Here is a 17,111-nt window from a genome sequence, read left to right on the forward strand (position 1 = left end):
CTTTTATATTGCTTCTAAATTATTTGGTACTCTGGTTCTATAACAGAGAGCATTGGCAACATGCACACACATACAGTAGGTATAGAAAAGCATGCATGCACCAGGGTGGTTACGACTCCGTGCACCCCTAGTTACAACCCCCACGGTGTATGCATTTATATGAAGGGGCGAGAGATTATCACTGTCTGTTCAATTGCAATGAATAATGTTTTGTTGATACAAAATAAATCTGGCCAAAGTTTGCACAAATAATGTTCTTTGGTGGAGTTGGTGGGTATTTTTTCGATGAAAATACACAACTATGGTTTATAGGTGTTGTATCCAACATATAGCCAAAACCAAAGTCTATGCCTAATGTTACCCTTTAACTAGGTAGTGTTTATGACTGTCTTCCATGCTCAATGGATGTTTTAATGACTGTTTAGAGAACGATTGGGTCATTGTAATATTTACAGTCATGTAGGAAGTGGTTTCACATGGCCCAGTTTGGTTCTCATTCTCCAAGGGTAATCTTTATGGTATGGTATTAATATGTATGAAACACTTTTCTTTCTTTGTTTATTCTTTAGTCATTCAGGCATGAATAAGTTAATCCATGTGTTAATAGGTAATTATGATGCAGTAATGTGCAGTTATTGTTTAATTATTAGTAGTAAAGTAATTTGAGGTAACTAAATTTTCATCAGGGCATCATGAAGCTACAGTTGAGAATGAAGATTAGTCATTGCACTTCTGCAGTGAAAATCCTTGCCAGTGTGGACATGAAATAGTTTGTATTTGCCGGCATTTTGTTATAATGAAGTATGCGCCAAAGAGATTCTATTAAATGACACAACATTCTTTCCTTATTTAATGGTAAAATTGAGCACAAAGACCATACGGTGATGATATATATCTTCGCAAACGCACTTAGAGAATGAGACGTAATGATGATAAATGAGGAGCACAAACATAGACATTTCTGTCATGAATGTAAATCATGCACAATGCACATCCTTGTGTGTGTGTGTGTGTGTGTGTGTGTGTGTGTGTGTGGTGTGTGTGTGTGTGTGTATGTATACAGTGTACCATGGTCTGAACTTCAGTATTGATTTCAGTAACCTACTCTTGATATCACACATAATCACTCATAATTGCCCCTGTCTGTTCTCTTTGTTCTTTTTTTCATATGCAGCTGTCAGTCGACGATGCAGCTGGTAAGAAAGTGCTGTTTTCTATCGATCTTTGTCCGTTGATAAATGTCAACACTCGAGTGTTTGAGCAATTCCTTTTTTGTTTTTAACTTCACCAGGGTAGGGAGCAGAAACTGATCTTGTGTGTGACATATTCTGTGTTACACTAGTAAAGACATAAAGATTGATTGCAGTTTTCAAGTTTCATATTGTTCATATTATGTAACAGTATAATAGTAGTAGTGGTAGAAATGATGACATTAGAAGCCATTATCTAAAGATAATGCCCTAGACAGATTGCACATATTTTGTGGGTTATTTGTTTTTCTCTATTTGAAAAATATAGATATACACTAAAACAAAAATATTGTAAATCAACATTTTAAATGCTGTCATGCTTCTAACCTTCAGATACATGTTAAATCTAACACTCAAAATGTTGAAATTTAAGATTCAATATGTTGAACCACCATTTCAGAAATAGTAAATAACATTTTGAGTGTTAAATTTGACATTTAACTAAAGGTTGGAGAAGTGACATCTAAAATGTTGATTCACTGTTCCATCTTTAGAGTGTATATGAATGGCTGACAGTTTAGTTGAAACCGTTGTATTGCCCTTGTCTGTGAGATGGCATCTTTTTTACATCTGTAACATAATAATTTTTGAGAGAAGGTTAAGTGGTTACATTCATTGGTTACTATTTAGGCAAGAAAGTAAAATACTCCCCAGAAAATAGAACTCACAATCACAAGTTCCTGCATAATATGGTGCTTATTTTCATTATCATGATAGTTATGATGACATTGACCCGTTTACAGTGCGGGGCTGGGCCGAGCCGCGGCCGAGCAGCGGCCGAGCCCAGCCTCAATTGCGAGGCCGGGCCCCCACAATTTTGTCCGTTTACACTGCCGGGCTCGGCCGCACTTTTGAATATAACCTTTCAATATTTTGTCGTAGTGGCGCTCTGCTTGTAAACAAATGCAATTTGGTATTGTCTGGTTTTCAGACCCTTTGCCAAATGAATTCCGTGGCGACGAAGTCACCGTTCGGGCAAAGGCCTTTGCCGAAGGAAAAAATCCTTTGCAGGACAAAACCACCTTAAACTATAATAGTTTTCGACTTTACGAATGAGGGGGTTAATATCCTGAACAGCGAAATAGTACAGGCAGAGGGTTTGGAAGCCAGACTAAAATTGGCCACGCATTTGGCCCAGTTTACGTTTACTCTGAGAAAAGGCTGAGCTCGGCCGCGGCCGAGACCACCTCCAGAGCGTGGCCAAATGCGAGGCCAATTTTGGCCTCGCATTTGGCCTTTTGCGCGTTTACACTGAAATGAAGGTGGGCTCGGCCGAGCCGCGGCTGAGCCTCGCACTGTAAACGGGGTCCTAGATAAAGATAGAGATTATGGCCAGAGCAGATATTAGTGATGAAAATCCTGACATTGATGATGATGATGATGATGCTGATTTATATGGGAAATATGATGAGAAAGCAGACATTAATGATGAAGAAGATGATGATTCAAACTGAAACACTTTTGACCATCATAACTGTCGAGTAGAGCTCAATGTATTTCCTGTGAAAAAGATGAATGGCGTCATAAAACCAATCTTCTAAAATGAATGATAGCGACATTAATGATGTGACAAAAATATGAGAAATTCCTGGCCTCTTTTCGGCTCATTTAAGGAGTGGATGACAAGAAGAGATGATAGATGAGTCTTCCAGATGTAAATGGATAACTGTGATATATATTCAGCCTCCAAACTGGCACTGCTGGTTTTAACAGGATTTTGGGGGGTTACTTCGTTTGATGACAGAAGAAACTCGTTCAAGTGATAGTTCAATGCTACACACACGCACACATAATTACAATATATGTTCATTGTGATATATCACATCAACATGCCATATATCATTTCAAGATAGGCATTATTTCGTGCATGGTAACAGTTTTGATTTCATATGCTGCACTCATATTGAAATGGTGTTCCTCAATTAGCAAAATAGAGCTAGTGAGGGAATGATAGTATCAGTTGCAGCTGTTGTACAAATGATACACATCATTGAGGGCATTAGTAAGAATTACCAGACACTGTAAGTATACCTTTGGAACAGTCTACCAGGTGTGGGTATCTATAGTCATGCCTGAACAAAATGATGTGTATTATTTGTTTTATAAAATGATGAAACAGATCCCCATCACCCTCATCATGAGTAAAAAATAATAGACACAGTGAAATCTTGCCTGGTCACTACTGCGACATGAAAGTCCTCGTGATGGGTCAATATCCTTTACTAATGACTGGTCATAAGCAAAATTATGGGAATGCCTGGTCACATGTGTGCTTACAACCAATCATTTGATTAGGATCTGCTCCATTATTTTATAATCTGTTTTATTAATAAATTGTGAACATTACATAGAGAGAGTTTTTTTTTTTTTCAAATAATTTCCGTGTTCACAATGGGCATAAAAGTTATTTCCTTTTAAACTCGTAGTACTGGAAATTCTCAATGCTAGTGACTTTGAATATAATTTAGCTCTCTGTGAGACGTAGTAAGAACAATAATACTTGGGTGACATTTACCACATATCAGACAGAGAATTCTTGATAGTTTTTTCAATTAGATGATGTAAAGGGGTACAGGAAAAAAGTTAACCTAAGGTTCATGTTACAATGAAAGGCTTATTGATGTTGGCAAAGAAGTGCATACATGTACAAGGTGTATGCAATTATTTTTTCTTGCAAAGCATCAGCCGAGCTAAAGTTTCACTACTTTACAGGTGGATCCAGCAACGCAGTTCACATTTCATGACAAATGTTGATGAATTATGCCATCGTTCAGATTTCAAAGTTAGAGTGAGAGTCTCACATGACTTCAGATTTGGCATCTCTTAACCCGTTGAGGACGAGTCCCAAGTATACTCGGGCAAGCGTCTATGGGAAATGTGTTGTAGCAAAATCAAACCGTCCTCGACAGGTCAAATTTGGGGGTGGGGAGGTGGTTATTCTCTTTAGTGAAATATTGCCCACCTTATGTTCATTGCCAATGTTGTGTGCCACAAAATACTGTTTATTTAGACTTTCCCAGGGTGCATTGCCAAGCTGAAGCATGGATTCCTTTAAAATTCCATCACAATATGCATATTTCTGACCAAATGTCATCTAAGGGTAAATGGTTCTTCTTCTTTTTTCTTTTTTCTTTTTTTTTTGAATTGAGGTAGATGTACTCTTTGATGTCATGACATTTGCTCCTGTCTTATTTTCTCCAATGACTTAGGATAAGGGTTAGGGTTGTGATGGGGTTTTGATTTTAGTTTAATGTGAGCATTAAGATTAGGGTTATTAGTATTATGTTTGTGGGCAGAATTTATGTATGGCTTTTTTAATAGCATGCAGATATTTCAAGAAGCAATTGTTGCAGGAGCAAACACCATGGAACCGTACTCTTTATTGTCCCAGTTAGTATTATGAGGTCATGCGATATTATGCTCTTTTCACTGTATATTTAGCCAGTAGTCATTAGCAAATTATTTGAATTGCATTCTAGTTACACATTTCAAATGCGAGTTATTCTTACAAATGTAAGCTGCTATCAGTTAACAATCATTATTTTGAATTAGCAGAGCTTATTATGATCAAAGGTATGACCGAGCATAGGTAAGCAACTGTAGCATAAACAGTACACTTCCCACATAATAATGGTTCAATATTCATCCCACATAGTGGTTCATTATTCCTCCCACTTCACACCTCAGCGTGGAATAGATTCATTGTCATTAAATTGTACGAGCATGTCTACACATGAAGCCAGGTTTCAGTTTTGGAATCACTTTGGCAGCATATCATGCTACAAAAGCAATTATAAGTGACTGACATATCAAAAATGAAAATTATATGTTCCATACATTTTGGAGTATAGTGACAGGGTCACCAAACTTCCCATGCTATTGCTACAGCAGAGCAATAAAGATATATATTTTTTTGCCTGTTCGATGTCATTTAGCTTAGAACACACCAAAATCAAAACCTCTTCAAAGCCTATCAACTTTGAATTGACCTAGATTTCAAGGTTTGTGGTAAAGAGCGTGTCATAGGCGTGTCTTTGTGACAGATTGATGTAAACAAGGGTATTGCTTTTCACATGTAAATGTCAGTACCAGTATACTCTTATGTCTGACTCCATAGTATACTGTGGTTCAAGCTTTGACAGTGGACAGTAGATTGATAGAATCATGTGTGGAATGGAGACTTGCCCTACAAAATGGCACTGTAGCAGAATATCCAGATTTTTTCCAAACTTTTCTCTTTACCAAACATTCCCACATCAACAAAAATTCTTTTAAAGTGAAACTTTGAATCATAATGAATATACCTAAATCTCTCTATCTACTCATCATTTCAATGGAAACATTTTCTGAATTTTCTTATCTTTTCTCATTCATCTGGTAAAAAAAAGTTTGCTCAGTTGAAGGTAAACCATGGGTGGTGACAAATAAACAGGTACAGCAAGACAGCAACATTTTTCCATTGCGATGTTTTGGAATGAACCATGTACCTTATTAGGTTAAGAAATTTTAGCACACAGAAGTTGTGGTAGTCAACCAGATAACAGAGTCATTAATGTGTGTGGTTACCAACCAGTGTTTTCTGCAGAGGGGATGGCGGAATATCTGCGGCTTTCCTGTCAACATCTGGTGTGATGTGATTCATTCCGACTCCAATCTTAGCATGTGATACGGGATTAGTCGACCACGTCATATCCTCATGCCCCTCTTGTTTCTGTGCTCCAAATAAAAACACAACCACCTCGTTGCGTAGAAGATTCCGGAGCAATTAATTAGTGCTTTCCTCATTTGTTTCCAAATTGAATACAAGTCATATTGGTGATGTCCGTAAGATGTAGGACATTTTGAATGTATGGAACATTATTCAGATATTAATGTAGATTGAATGACAGATATTGAAAGGTCTACAAGTAGATAGATATATATTTCTGTGTACTTTGAATGTCCATCAATTTTCATTAATATTTGAATAGAAATCTTTATCTTTCTCCAAACTTATTGTGTGAAGATATGGATATCTAGCCACTTTTGATACACTCAAGCAACTTTTATTCATAAATTTTTATGTACATGTTTCGATGTGGGTTTCATGATTGCAGGCTGAGGGAAGAAAAACAGTCAAATTTTGTGTGAGCAATTACTCTCTATATTTTAACTGTTTTTTTTTGTGTGTGGAATGATTTCATGCAGTGGGACTCACTGGGCTTGAAAATCCTGCTTGTGATCATTTGGTAATATTTGTTTATTTCCTCTGAAACACTCTGTACTCCAGAAATGTACGCTCCCTGTAAGTGGAACTTATGGTTTGTAGAACAGGACTCTTCTTCAAACTCTGTCATCATCTGTTTTCACATGATGATTTCCAAATTCATTACTTAACATAGGTGTAAGGCTCATTCACATACACTCAAAATTGATTGTTTTCAGAAATTGATTTTTGCGATGTGAATCTTGAAACCGATATTTCTTGTGTGTAGACACGTCAATACACACTCACGCACAATTTATTAGGGCTATCATGATCAGCATCATGATTCCAAATTTGGTCCATCTTCAGGGATTCAAAGTGCTTTGCTAGCAGCGTAAAGAGCAGAAATAGAATTGATATTTGGGACATGATTGAAGTAAGAACAGGTAATTAACTGAGTGTGAATTATAATCAATAAAAGTGTAAATTATAATGATATAGTAATTAACTGAGTGTGAATTATAATCAATAAAAGTGTAATTATAATGATATAGTAATTAACGGAGTGTGAATATGCGTATTGGTATGTCCATCATCTGAAGCAGGAGGCTGGTACGAGTTTGAAATCCCACATTCATGATTGGATAATGTTTTGTGAGCTTAATTTCTCCTGTGCAGTGGGTCCCCCTGTCCCCTCTGTCACCCACTCCTGCACCCCTCTATCGCCCACTCCTGCACCCCTCTATTACCCACTCCTGCACCCCTCTGTAAGTGAATCGCACTCCGCTAATTGCCCAGGCACTGGCAAGAAGAAGGGAGAACATGAAAGGGATATGGATGTAAATGAGTAGCATGAAGGACTGGCTTTCGTTTCACGCCACACAGTAGCTGATAAGATTACCTGCCATTAGTGCCAATTTTCTGGAGCTTACTCAGCAGGTTGGGTCAGAATTGTGGACCTCTGAGGGACTGCTGATTGCTAGTGTGTTCCCAAAGCCCTTGGCATTGCAATGTTGATTTGATTACAACTGCCAACACCTTGGACTAATTGCTTAAAGAACTACGACACTTTGGAAACTGTAACCTCTATTTGCAAATCACATTGGGAAATTTAAAAAGGAAACAGGCTTAGTTTAGCCTAGTTCTCGTGCATACATATGAGATGAATTCATATCATGCCGTCCATGTGACATTTACCTGATAAAGTAGGTGTCCCTAGAGACAAGAAAATGAGAAATAATTTGGGACTAAACAGGACAAAAAAAAAATGCCTGTTTTTCCCCTCTGCTAAACCTTTTCGTTGGTTGGAGTGGTATAAGTATGAACATTCTCGCACCAAATGTTGCCTTCGATCAAAATTATGAATCATAGAAATGTCTGAAAGAAGCCTGCGGCCACCAAAATAAAAGACTCAGATATGGATTTAACAGCCAACTATGAGAACTGTGTGTAAAAAAGTTTAGAAACCACTGTATGCCTTGAAATCATGTGAGAAGAGAACTCCTTTCAACCCTCCAGAGTGAACCAACATTGCATATTTTCGCGTTGCTAGGTTAGCGGTATATAGGGATATGACATACATCTGTTGTCATGGCAACATGCCTGTGTCTTGAATATTGCCTGCAAAGGAGACGTAGTAGAATACTGATTGGTAAAGAATAAGATGTCGCTAGGCAACAATACAGGGTTTTTTTTTTCTCCCCTAACTTCCAATCCAGGCCTCTAGTATTGAGGCATTTTAGGATTTAAGGTGTTGTAACATCTGGATATGCTTATCTCATGCAATATACCTTCCCGTCATTGGAGCTAAGAATATTTTCTCCTACTATCAAGAAAAGAGAGAGAGGGGCAGATGGAGGGAGAGAGAAATCTTATTGAGACAAGTTCAAACACCCTTGGAGTAATGACGTCAAAACACTGCCGATTTTGTCGGTGCAAATTTTTTGAGCCCCGAAATAGCTTGGCCAATGGAAGGAAAAGAGGATATGTTCATTTTTGCTGCCAAAAGAAAGGGGCCCCCCTGCTGAATTTACCTGCCTGAGAAGCAGATTTGTCTTGTCATCAGTCTCGTTAGAAGGAGTGGAGATGGATGAGGAGGGATAGTGGTGGCCCGATAAGTTTTCGAAAAAGGGAAAGTACTTCTGAGGACCCCAGATTCGGATGAGAGTGAAAGGGTCGGGAGAAAGGGGGGGGGGGGGATATGACTGCAGGTGCAGAGCTTTTTGAAGCTGAGTGATTTGCAGTTTAGTGTGTATTGATATTATTCAATCATACTTTGTATGAGAAATTCTCGTTTTGTTTTGTGTTACTGTATAAAGCCATTTTTTTCAGAATAAAGATTTTCTCTCTTGTGCAATGAGTCCACAAGCAGAACAAGAAATACTGTAAAACGAGGAATGTTTGCGTACATTTTAATTTCGTTAATTTTGCGAGAGCCAAGATTCGCGAAATTAAAATGCACATGAAAGTTCTTGTCTATACTATACGCGCTGAACATTAGAGGCAACTCGTGAAAATTTCATGCCCTGAAAAAGGCCGTCGGCTCCAAGTCGTGAAAATTTCATGCCGCGAAAATATCGTGTTTTAGAGTACATACCAGTAATGTTGAGTTGTACCCTGTGACAGACCTTTTGTCTCATTGATAAGCAAGAATATCTTTGGCTGTCTGGAAATTCAAAGACTATTGCAAGTCTTAGAGCATGGCAATGGTGGCCATATCTAAGATGCCGAGCTTCTTCTTTCTATCTTATAGTATAAGTAATAAAAAAAAAGATTCATGATTTGTTTTTTGTTTTTTCTATCATTTAACATTGAATTATATTTCATTGTCTGCTTTTGTAGAACAAAATAGCAAACAGTTAGTACACCAGCTTACCTGTCGTTGTTTTATATAAAGTTGTTTTTTTTTACTGGTTATTTTTCTAGATGATTAGAAAGCTAACCAAACAGACACTCCCACTATCTTGCCTTTGCAAGTCGTATGTTACCATATAGGGTGTATAAGGAAGTACCTCTAATGGCACAAATAATGTACTTGTGGGGAACTGTTGTTTTTGTGGTTATGATGTTTATGAATACCAATATGAGTTTGTTAGTCCAGGCCAAAATTGGTATCATACCAGTACATACGTCTTTAGTGGCAACCGGCAGTATCCCATGCCCTTTACCATACTGGTACTAGTGGTAGCACTTCTGATGCTAGATGTACAGGCATTGTTTTTTTCTGATGGTGTTAATACAAAAGTCATTCCCAGTTTAATTCTAGATTCCACAAACAGGAACTCGAGAGACAACAGCTGGTTGCTGTCCTTTCTATTTGATTTTTTAAAAATACCTACTGGTTTATGGCAGAATTCGGGTTTTTGTTCCACTATCAGAATTTGCATTCATTGAACAAATGATGTGGTTAGTGTGTATGGTGTTTTTGAAGAAATAGTTGACTGGACTATTTGTTAGCCGTGTTTGCAGGCATTTAGTACGTTCTTGCAACTCGATATGGGCAATTCCGCGGTTAGTAACGTTACATTTAAAGAAATTTAGATATTTATTTTTACTACTAAATCACCATTTATTCATTTCAAGTCAAAATCATGTTAAAACATGTTCATCCTTCCCAAGTCTATGATATAGAAAAGAATGAGTACAATTCAATAAATATTAGAATTGCTATGGCAACTAAAAGGGCTGGTTAGTAACGTTACGAAAAAAGGACATGACAAAAAAATCAATGTCTTGTAGCAAAAAGTGTGCAAAATTTCAAGTTACTTCAAACAAAGTGTTGCATTAATTTCAATTATTGCATCATGACAAATGTTCACGCAAATATTTTTAGCAGTTCGACCGATAATTTATTAGCTAGACCCCCAAATGCATGGTTAGTAACGTTACGGTTAGTAACGTTACATTTGTCCGGAGTAATTCCGCAGGTCATTTCACCCTTTTGTAATTGACAAAATGTCACATGACTTCTGGAGTATTTAAATGTATTAATCTTTTACCTTTTAGCAAAAATTTCAGGAAAAAATTTCAAAGCAACCCACTGTAATTTGCATTTAAGTGAATTTCAGCATCCCCAGTCCCACATGTACATTTTAAATGATGGTTTTAGATCTGGCAAAATTAATAAATACGAAAAATAAAATCTACTGAATTTGAAAGACCTTAGTGATTGGTGAACATCCATGGCATTAGTTGATACCTAAATTAAAGAGTAAGATAAAGAGGCTCATTTCTTTTATCCATGTCATGTCCACCTAACTGCGGAATTGCCCATATGACTGTCAGTGCTTCAGGATTTGATCCACAGAGAAAACACTGTTTGTTTGTCTTGAAGCAGTAGTTCAAATATTTTTATTGTCAGCTATACTTGTTTCAGGTGATGATGGCATAATGTGTAAATGTTTGTCCTGTAAGACCATTTTTTGGACATCATTACGTGGTAATAATTACAAGAATAAGGTACCAATTGCTATCACCATCAGATGAGGTAAAATTTCAGGAAAGCAAACACACTCAATCAAAATACTGGATGTTTATGAAAATAATGCAAACAGATATTACTAAAGTACATAATCAAATTGAGAAATCCTTTCAGTTTCTCTTCTCAAAGAGTTAGGTTTATTGACCTGGAGTAGTTTCATATTGCACAATTGCAGTCTGTGACACATATGCAACAGATCGGGGAAAGTTTGAGCAAACCAGAAAAATGTGAAAGGAGTTATGATCATTAATTGATACCAATCAGCTGTCCACGTCATTTCTGTGGCATCTTGTAATTATTGAAAAGGTTATATGACATAGGCTTTGGTTGCAAATATTTATAATTTCTTCAGTGTAGAAGAAAAGTCATATATATCAGGGTGGTCCACAAGGGGTTTGGGCATGTCACTGCAACATGCTCAAATTCTTGTGCAGCATCCTGTATTCTTGTGCAACATCGTCAAAAGTCAGCAACATGTTGCAACATCCTCAAGAATTTGCAACAAGCTCAAAATAAAGTGTATTCAAACATGTGAAAAGCATGTGAAAAACATAAGAAATATCAAAATACCTGGTACTTCGATATTTGTGTGCAAAACATGAGAGGGAACATTGAATGTAAGCTGCACAAAGAGAGATACAGCATGTAATCTGCAAAATGTTGCATACTACGTGCTCATGATGTGCGCTCCGCGCACATACAATTTCTACAGTATTCTCAGATTCTGAGCTTGCAACATGCTCAATTTTAAAGTTGTGGACCACCCGGATACAACTTGTATACCTTACTGTTTGACAAAATACATATTTGCTTGTGATCGTACTCAAGATGTGAACGATATTGTACAATTGTACATCTTTCAAAAGGGTGATTCTGTCATGCAAAATCATGGGGAATTATGGTTTGGTCTGTTGATTACCATGTTTAAGAAAGTTGGCAGTCAGTGAGCAAGATTGTTGTTGTTTTGTTGTGATGTCCTCATGGTGATTTTATAAGATGACTGACTGATAAGTTTGTGTGTCCCTTTTGTGACCCTGAAAATTAGATTCCTTTCGTAAGTTCGTGTATTGTAGAGGTAGGTAATTCAGACCTTTCCTTAGAATGATAAAACTTAAAATTTCTTTATGGTGGAGGGGAAAACAAAACTATAGTTTTCCAGTAAACTCATTCAGACCCACCCCCCCCCCAAAAAAAAAAAAAAAAAATCCAACCATTATTCTTGGTATAAAAGGGGAATGTATTCTCTAGTGACATGGTGTTATTTTTTGTATTTCTTTCTTTAAAACTCTATGGTGTATTTCTATAAGATTTCATGTGCATTAATGGGATATATCATTCTTCCACCATGCAAATTTGTGTGATGTTAGCAAAATGGATATATGACCTTTTAATCTTCACATATGTGTAACCTCAATGTCAACTTCTCTTTAGGGAGTGTTACTGATTTTCTTCAATCTTCCTCGAACAGTTCATGCCGCCGTCATCGCAATCAATGAGGCTATCGAGAAGCAGGTGGCGGCCGATACCATGACAGCCCTGCGCAACCCCAATGCCCTCCTGGTCAACGTGGAGGACGTCAACCAGGACCTGTACCAAGAGTGTCTGTATGATGCCAAGTTTTCCAAGGCACAGATTGCTCTCAACAAGGTGGGTTGATGGTATCACCGGGAGAGGCTCTTACTTTAACATCAGGGAGTGTCAGGAGAGGGAATGGAGGAGGTGGGAGGGGGAGGGGGGATTAGGGGGATGATGAAGTGAAGACAGGATGGAATGAAGATATGAATAGATGGAGAAATGATGAAGGACTGACTAAATAAAAGTGGTGATGTAGTGGTGATGGCCAGAGGACAAGATAAAGTTAAGATTGTCATGTGAGGGTATTAAGATAGAAAAATGAAGAGGTGATAACATTAAGATGTGATGGAGTGATGGATTGAGTGGGTATACAACATTAACCCTATAAAGCCCAAGGGGGGGCACATTGTGCCCCCCCTACCAGATTTTCCTTTGCCACTCCTTCGTCCTTAATCCGATTTCAACCAAATTTGGTGACTTTTCCTAAAATCTTATTGCGAACATTTTGATATATAATTTAGCTATATTTGATGTTGCTGGTTGCCATGGCAACCATAAACTGACAACCATGTCAGTCAGATTTTGCATCTTTTTTCTGTTCCCATTTCATTTAACAGCATTACAGTGTATGAAATGGGTGTTTCTTGGCTGAAATTTGTTGAATAAGCAAAATTTGAAGTAATTATGGTCCTGGAAAGTTTTTCTTATTATTTCCTTTGTTTTTATGTGACAAAGGCATAAAACAATAGATATAATAGAGATAATTGAAAACAATAATATTTTCGACAGATTGCCCTTATATTTTGAGTTATTTTGATTCCTTCACCCAAGTTATGCCCCTAATATCATTAGTTTATCATATTATCAATTTGCAATCTCAAAATTCCACTATTATGCAAATATGAAATGTCATATCTATACATGTACCCATCCCAAACATTTCATCTCAGGTCTCATAATGTATCAATATGTTGATATAAATAGCGCCCCCATATGGTGACCTTGAGAAATTTCAAACATAACAAATAATAAAATTCTACTTGCTTATCATTTGTGGCAAATATGAATATGATTGGTCTATAACAAGACATATATAAAGGGGATAAAGAAATTATACCGAAAAATCATGTTTTTAGCATATTTCCTATGTATTTCTTTATATTTTTGTAAATAGCGCCCTCCATGGGTGACCTTGTGAAAATTCAAATGTACGGTCATGTAGAGTATGAGTTGCTCTACCCATGTGCCAAATATGACGATGATACATCAAATAATAAAAAAGTTATATAGGGGGGGCACAATGTGCCCCCCCTTGGGCCTGCGAGGGGTCAAAATAGCTTGGGCTTAATAGGGTTAAGGGATGAGTAGATGAGATGATGGAATGAAGGAATACTGGAAAGACAGAATGGAGAAATGATGAACTAATTGAAAGGGAGGGGTAGTTTATGAAGAGATTATATGATAATGTTACAGAATAACAAGACAGTGGGATAAATTGATGATGTACTAAAGAAATAGAACCAAAAAAAAAAGAAGAGTTAATCAAATGTAAACAGAACGAGATACATTGTGTGATGAATCACAAGGATTAATGAATCATGGGATAATAGTGGGGAAAGAGATGCTGGGATGAAGTTGTGGTGACATGAAGGCATGTTGAATTAAATTGGTGCCGTCAAGGACAGCTTAAAGACAAGGGACATCTCTTCTTGTGAGGAGAGGGGGTTTATATTCTGGTCCAAATAAGAATATATCCAGCAGTTGGGGATGATTAAATGAAGTAATGAAATAACAAGTGGAATAGGAAACAACCACAAAATGATGAGCTGACAATATTTGACACTACAAATAAGCAATGCTCTTTACAGATTGAAATTCTATCACATTCTGGTGGCAATGAAAAACATGGAAAATATCATTGCATGAAACAGTAATTTTTCATATTTTGTGATTCCATAAAGTTGCTTGTTTACATTCTTTGCTGATTATCAAACAAACTTTGCTCATTTTTTTTACTCTGTCCTAAATCCTTCTCTCTATCCTTGATAACAATGCTATCGTGCAGGCTCCACTGAAGGTACCGGCAACTTAGTTAGAAATCTGAGATTTGTTTTTTCCTTCATTCTGATTAGAAATCTGATTTCTGATAGATATTTTCATTTTCTTTGATTACATGGATCCAGTGGTACATATCAGAATGAGTAGAGGAGTATTGGATACCAAACACCATGGTTACCCTGGTTTATTTTCTTTTCATTAATCTCGTCTTCCACTTTATTTTGTTTGTTCATATTGTTTCTTCATGGCGTATTTTATCAAATGATGCAATTCAACCATCTTGTCACACTTATTTTCACAAAACTGCATATCAGCCAATATACTTGTCTCATCTATGTTTTGTAAAAGAATTGATTTTAGGTGAATGGATTAGTGGAGTTATTCACTGCACAAGTTTTTGATTCCCCCCCCCCCTTTTTTTTTTAAAGCAGCTGGTGTGTCATGTTGTACACTGGCCCAATGTTAATGAATTCCTCATGTACTGAAGTATTGTTGCAGATGGGTAGGATTACCTATTCTTAAATGCTTGTTATCACACACAGGACATATAACTGTTTCCACCATCCTTTACTTTCTCAAATTCAATCATTGTAAGTAGAAACCACCCTCTTGTGTTACAGGATATTTGGGACATCATCTCAAACCAGCTGGCATGGGGTAGCTTTGTGAGATACTGTCACTGTGAATAGATTGCTAGAGAGATCAGTAGATGAATAAAAAACTGATAGCCTTCACTCAAGGCTTCAGTACAAACTAAAAAATGAAACACATCCAGGCAACCCCAAAGTAGCTTCCTGCCTAGATATCAGACTACAGTTGTCCACCTTCACTTCCTATGCATGGGTTTCACTATGCATTCTGTTGGTCCTTAATGGATTTAATAAAAATAATGTAACTATTTTAGAAAACTAATGGCTTAAATGGGCCTATTTTCATTCATCATTTTCACTGTGAATTTGTTGCTAATGAGGGTTTGTTTGTGTGTTTTTGGTTTCATTTTTTTGTGTGTGTTTGTTGGTGACCTCAGTCTACAATCGAGGCAGAGGAGGACATGGATGCCTACGATCTGCTCCTCACACAGGCAGAGATCCAGGGAAACGTCAACAGAGTCAATCGTAAGTTTAATGACATATCAAATATCTTGATTGTGCTGTGCAAGCAAGTTACTTAGTACTCTGTGTTTTTCTTGTTTGGTTTGTTTATATTTATCTGAAAGTTCTGACAGCAACCAAACATCTTGACAGAATTAGAAGTGTAACTCTTTGAGATGACAAACATAAATGAGTTGATTTTGATATTGTTACATGCAAACATTGCCTAGTAACTGTCTGTTCTTCATGTGGGCCAGTTTGTTGATCAAACCTGTGGACTTCTTTCCACTTTGGACCTAGTAACAAACTATTCCATCTACCTGTAAAAAACTCAGTTCTATACTGTATTCAACACATGAATCCAGTTTGCATGCATTAGTTATTGCTTCACCCGGTAAGCATTGGGCTAGCATTCTGGTTGTCAAGGAACAGCCTTTGTTTTAGATATAATTTGATTGTGTCAATACTTATATTTATGAAGGAATGCACATTGCTCCTTTTTTATGACATTCTTGAGTTTGCAAGCATTAACAACTTTAAACCATATAGACATTGATGGTGCTGGGTATGAATCTGGGCTAACCAAACATTATGCATCCATCTGACTAAACATGCCCTGCAGTCTTGCGTACTGATTCCTGAATTATGGAATACCAAGTGATGGTCTCGCATATTTGTGGAGTTTTTTTTACAAGTTTTCGGGCGAAGGTTATGGAATGATTTGATTGAAAAACAACTTCAGCCTAAAATTCTAGAACAGCATTAGTGTGAAGAGGAGGTGAAAGTTTTATGTTGATTTTCTGGAAGCTGTAAAAGTGAGGTGTGATGTTAAAAGAGACATTTTGCACTCTATAGGCAAATGGCAAAGTTCAACCAGGTGTGAGTTGCAATGCAAAGTGTGATAAATAATTCTGATGACAAGGGACACAGCAGTGTATATGGGTTGTGAAATCGCAGCTGTTATACACGAGTGGCATAGCCAGATTGTAATCAACAGATGTTGCATTCAGACTGTGTAAGGATACATAGTAAATGCAGGTTGTTGTTGTATTAGTCTGCCAGTCTAAATTTGACACACAGTTGCAATCAGTCTTTTGCAAACACTAATACACATTCCTACATGTGTGTTTTGATTCAGAGGTATGCTCTTTGCACAATCATTGCAGTGCCAACTAAACTTTTACAGCCATGTTGTTGAAATTTGAAATCAATCAACATTTTTTGATAAAATGATAGTACACCACAGAGTCAATCAAGTTTGTTGATTTTCCATGTGCCATTTTGCTTTATAGCAATATCCTGAAATATGAAATGCTTGGTTTTCATACAACACAAATCACACCCCAACATTTTCTCAAGGTGAAACACTTAGACAAAGTAAAGAGAAATTCAAAGGGCAACTTTAAAAAAAAAAATGTTATTTTTTTATTCATTTTATTTTTTTATTTTTCTTAGAAAGGGAGTTTATACCC

The 17,111-nt window shown here is 36.9% G+C and overlaps 1 protein-coding gene across 1 annotated transcript in view; it reads left to right on the top strand.

The window, feature by feature from the left end:
* LOC139739354 (ras GTPase-activating-like protein IQGAP1) overlaps window positions 1-17,111 on the top strand; it is a 145,303-nt gene that overhangs the window by 68,792 nt on the left and 59,400 nt on the right. Inside the window, exons 8-10 of the mRNA XM_071649974.1 lie at window positions 1,175-1,196; window positions 12,384-12,562; window positions 15,576-15,663. Coding sequence (XP_071506075.1) covers window positions 1,175-1,196; window positions 12,384-12,562; window positions 15,576-15,663 — 289 coding nt within the window. The remainder of the gene's footprint in view (window positions 1-1,174; window positions 1,197-12,383; window positions 12,563-15,575; window positions 15,664-17,111) is intronic.

This window comes from Diadema antillarum, unplaced genomic scaffold, assembly GCF_040938485.1.
Source record: "Diadema antillarum isolate AM-2024a unplaced genomic scaffold, OU_Dant_1.0 seq00000798_RagTag, whole genome shotgun sequence".
NCBI lineage: Eukaryota > Metazoa > Echinodermata > Echinoidea > Diadematoida > Diadematidae > Diadema > Diadema antillarum.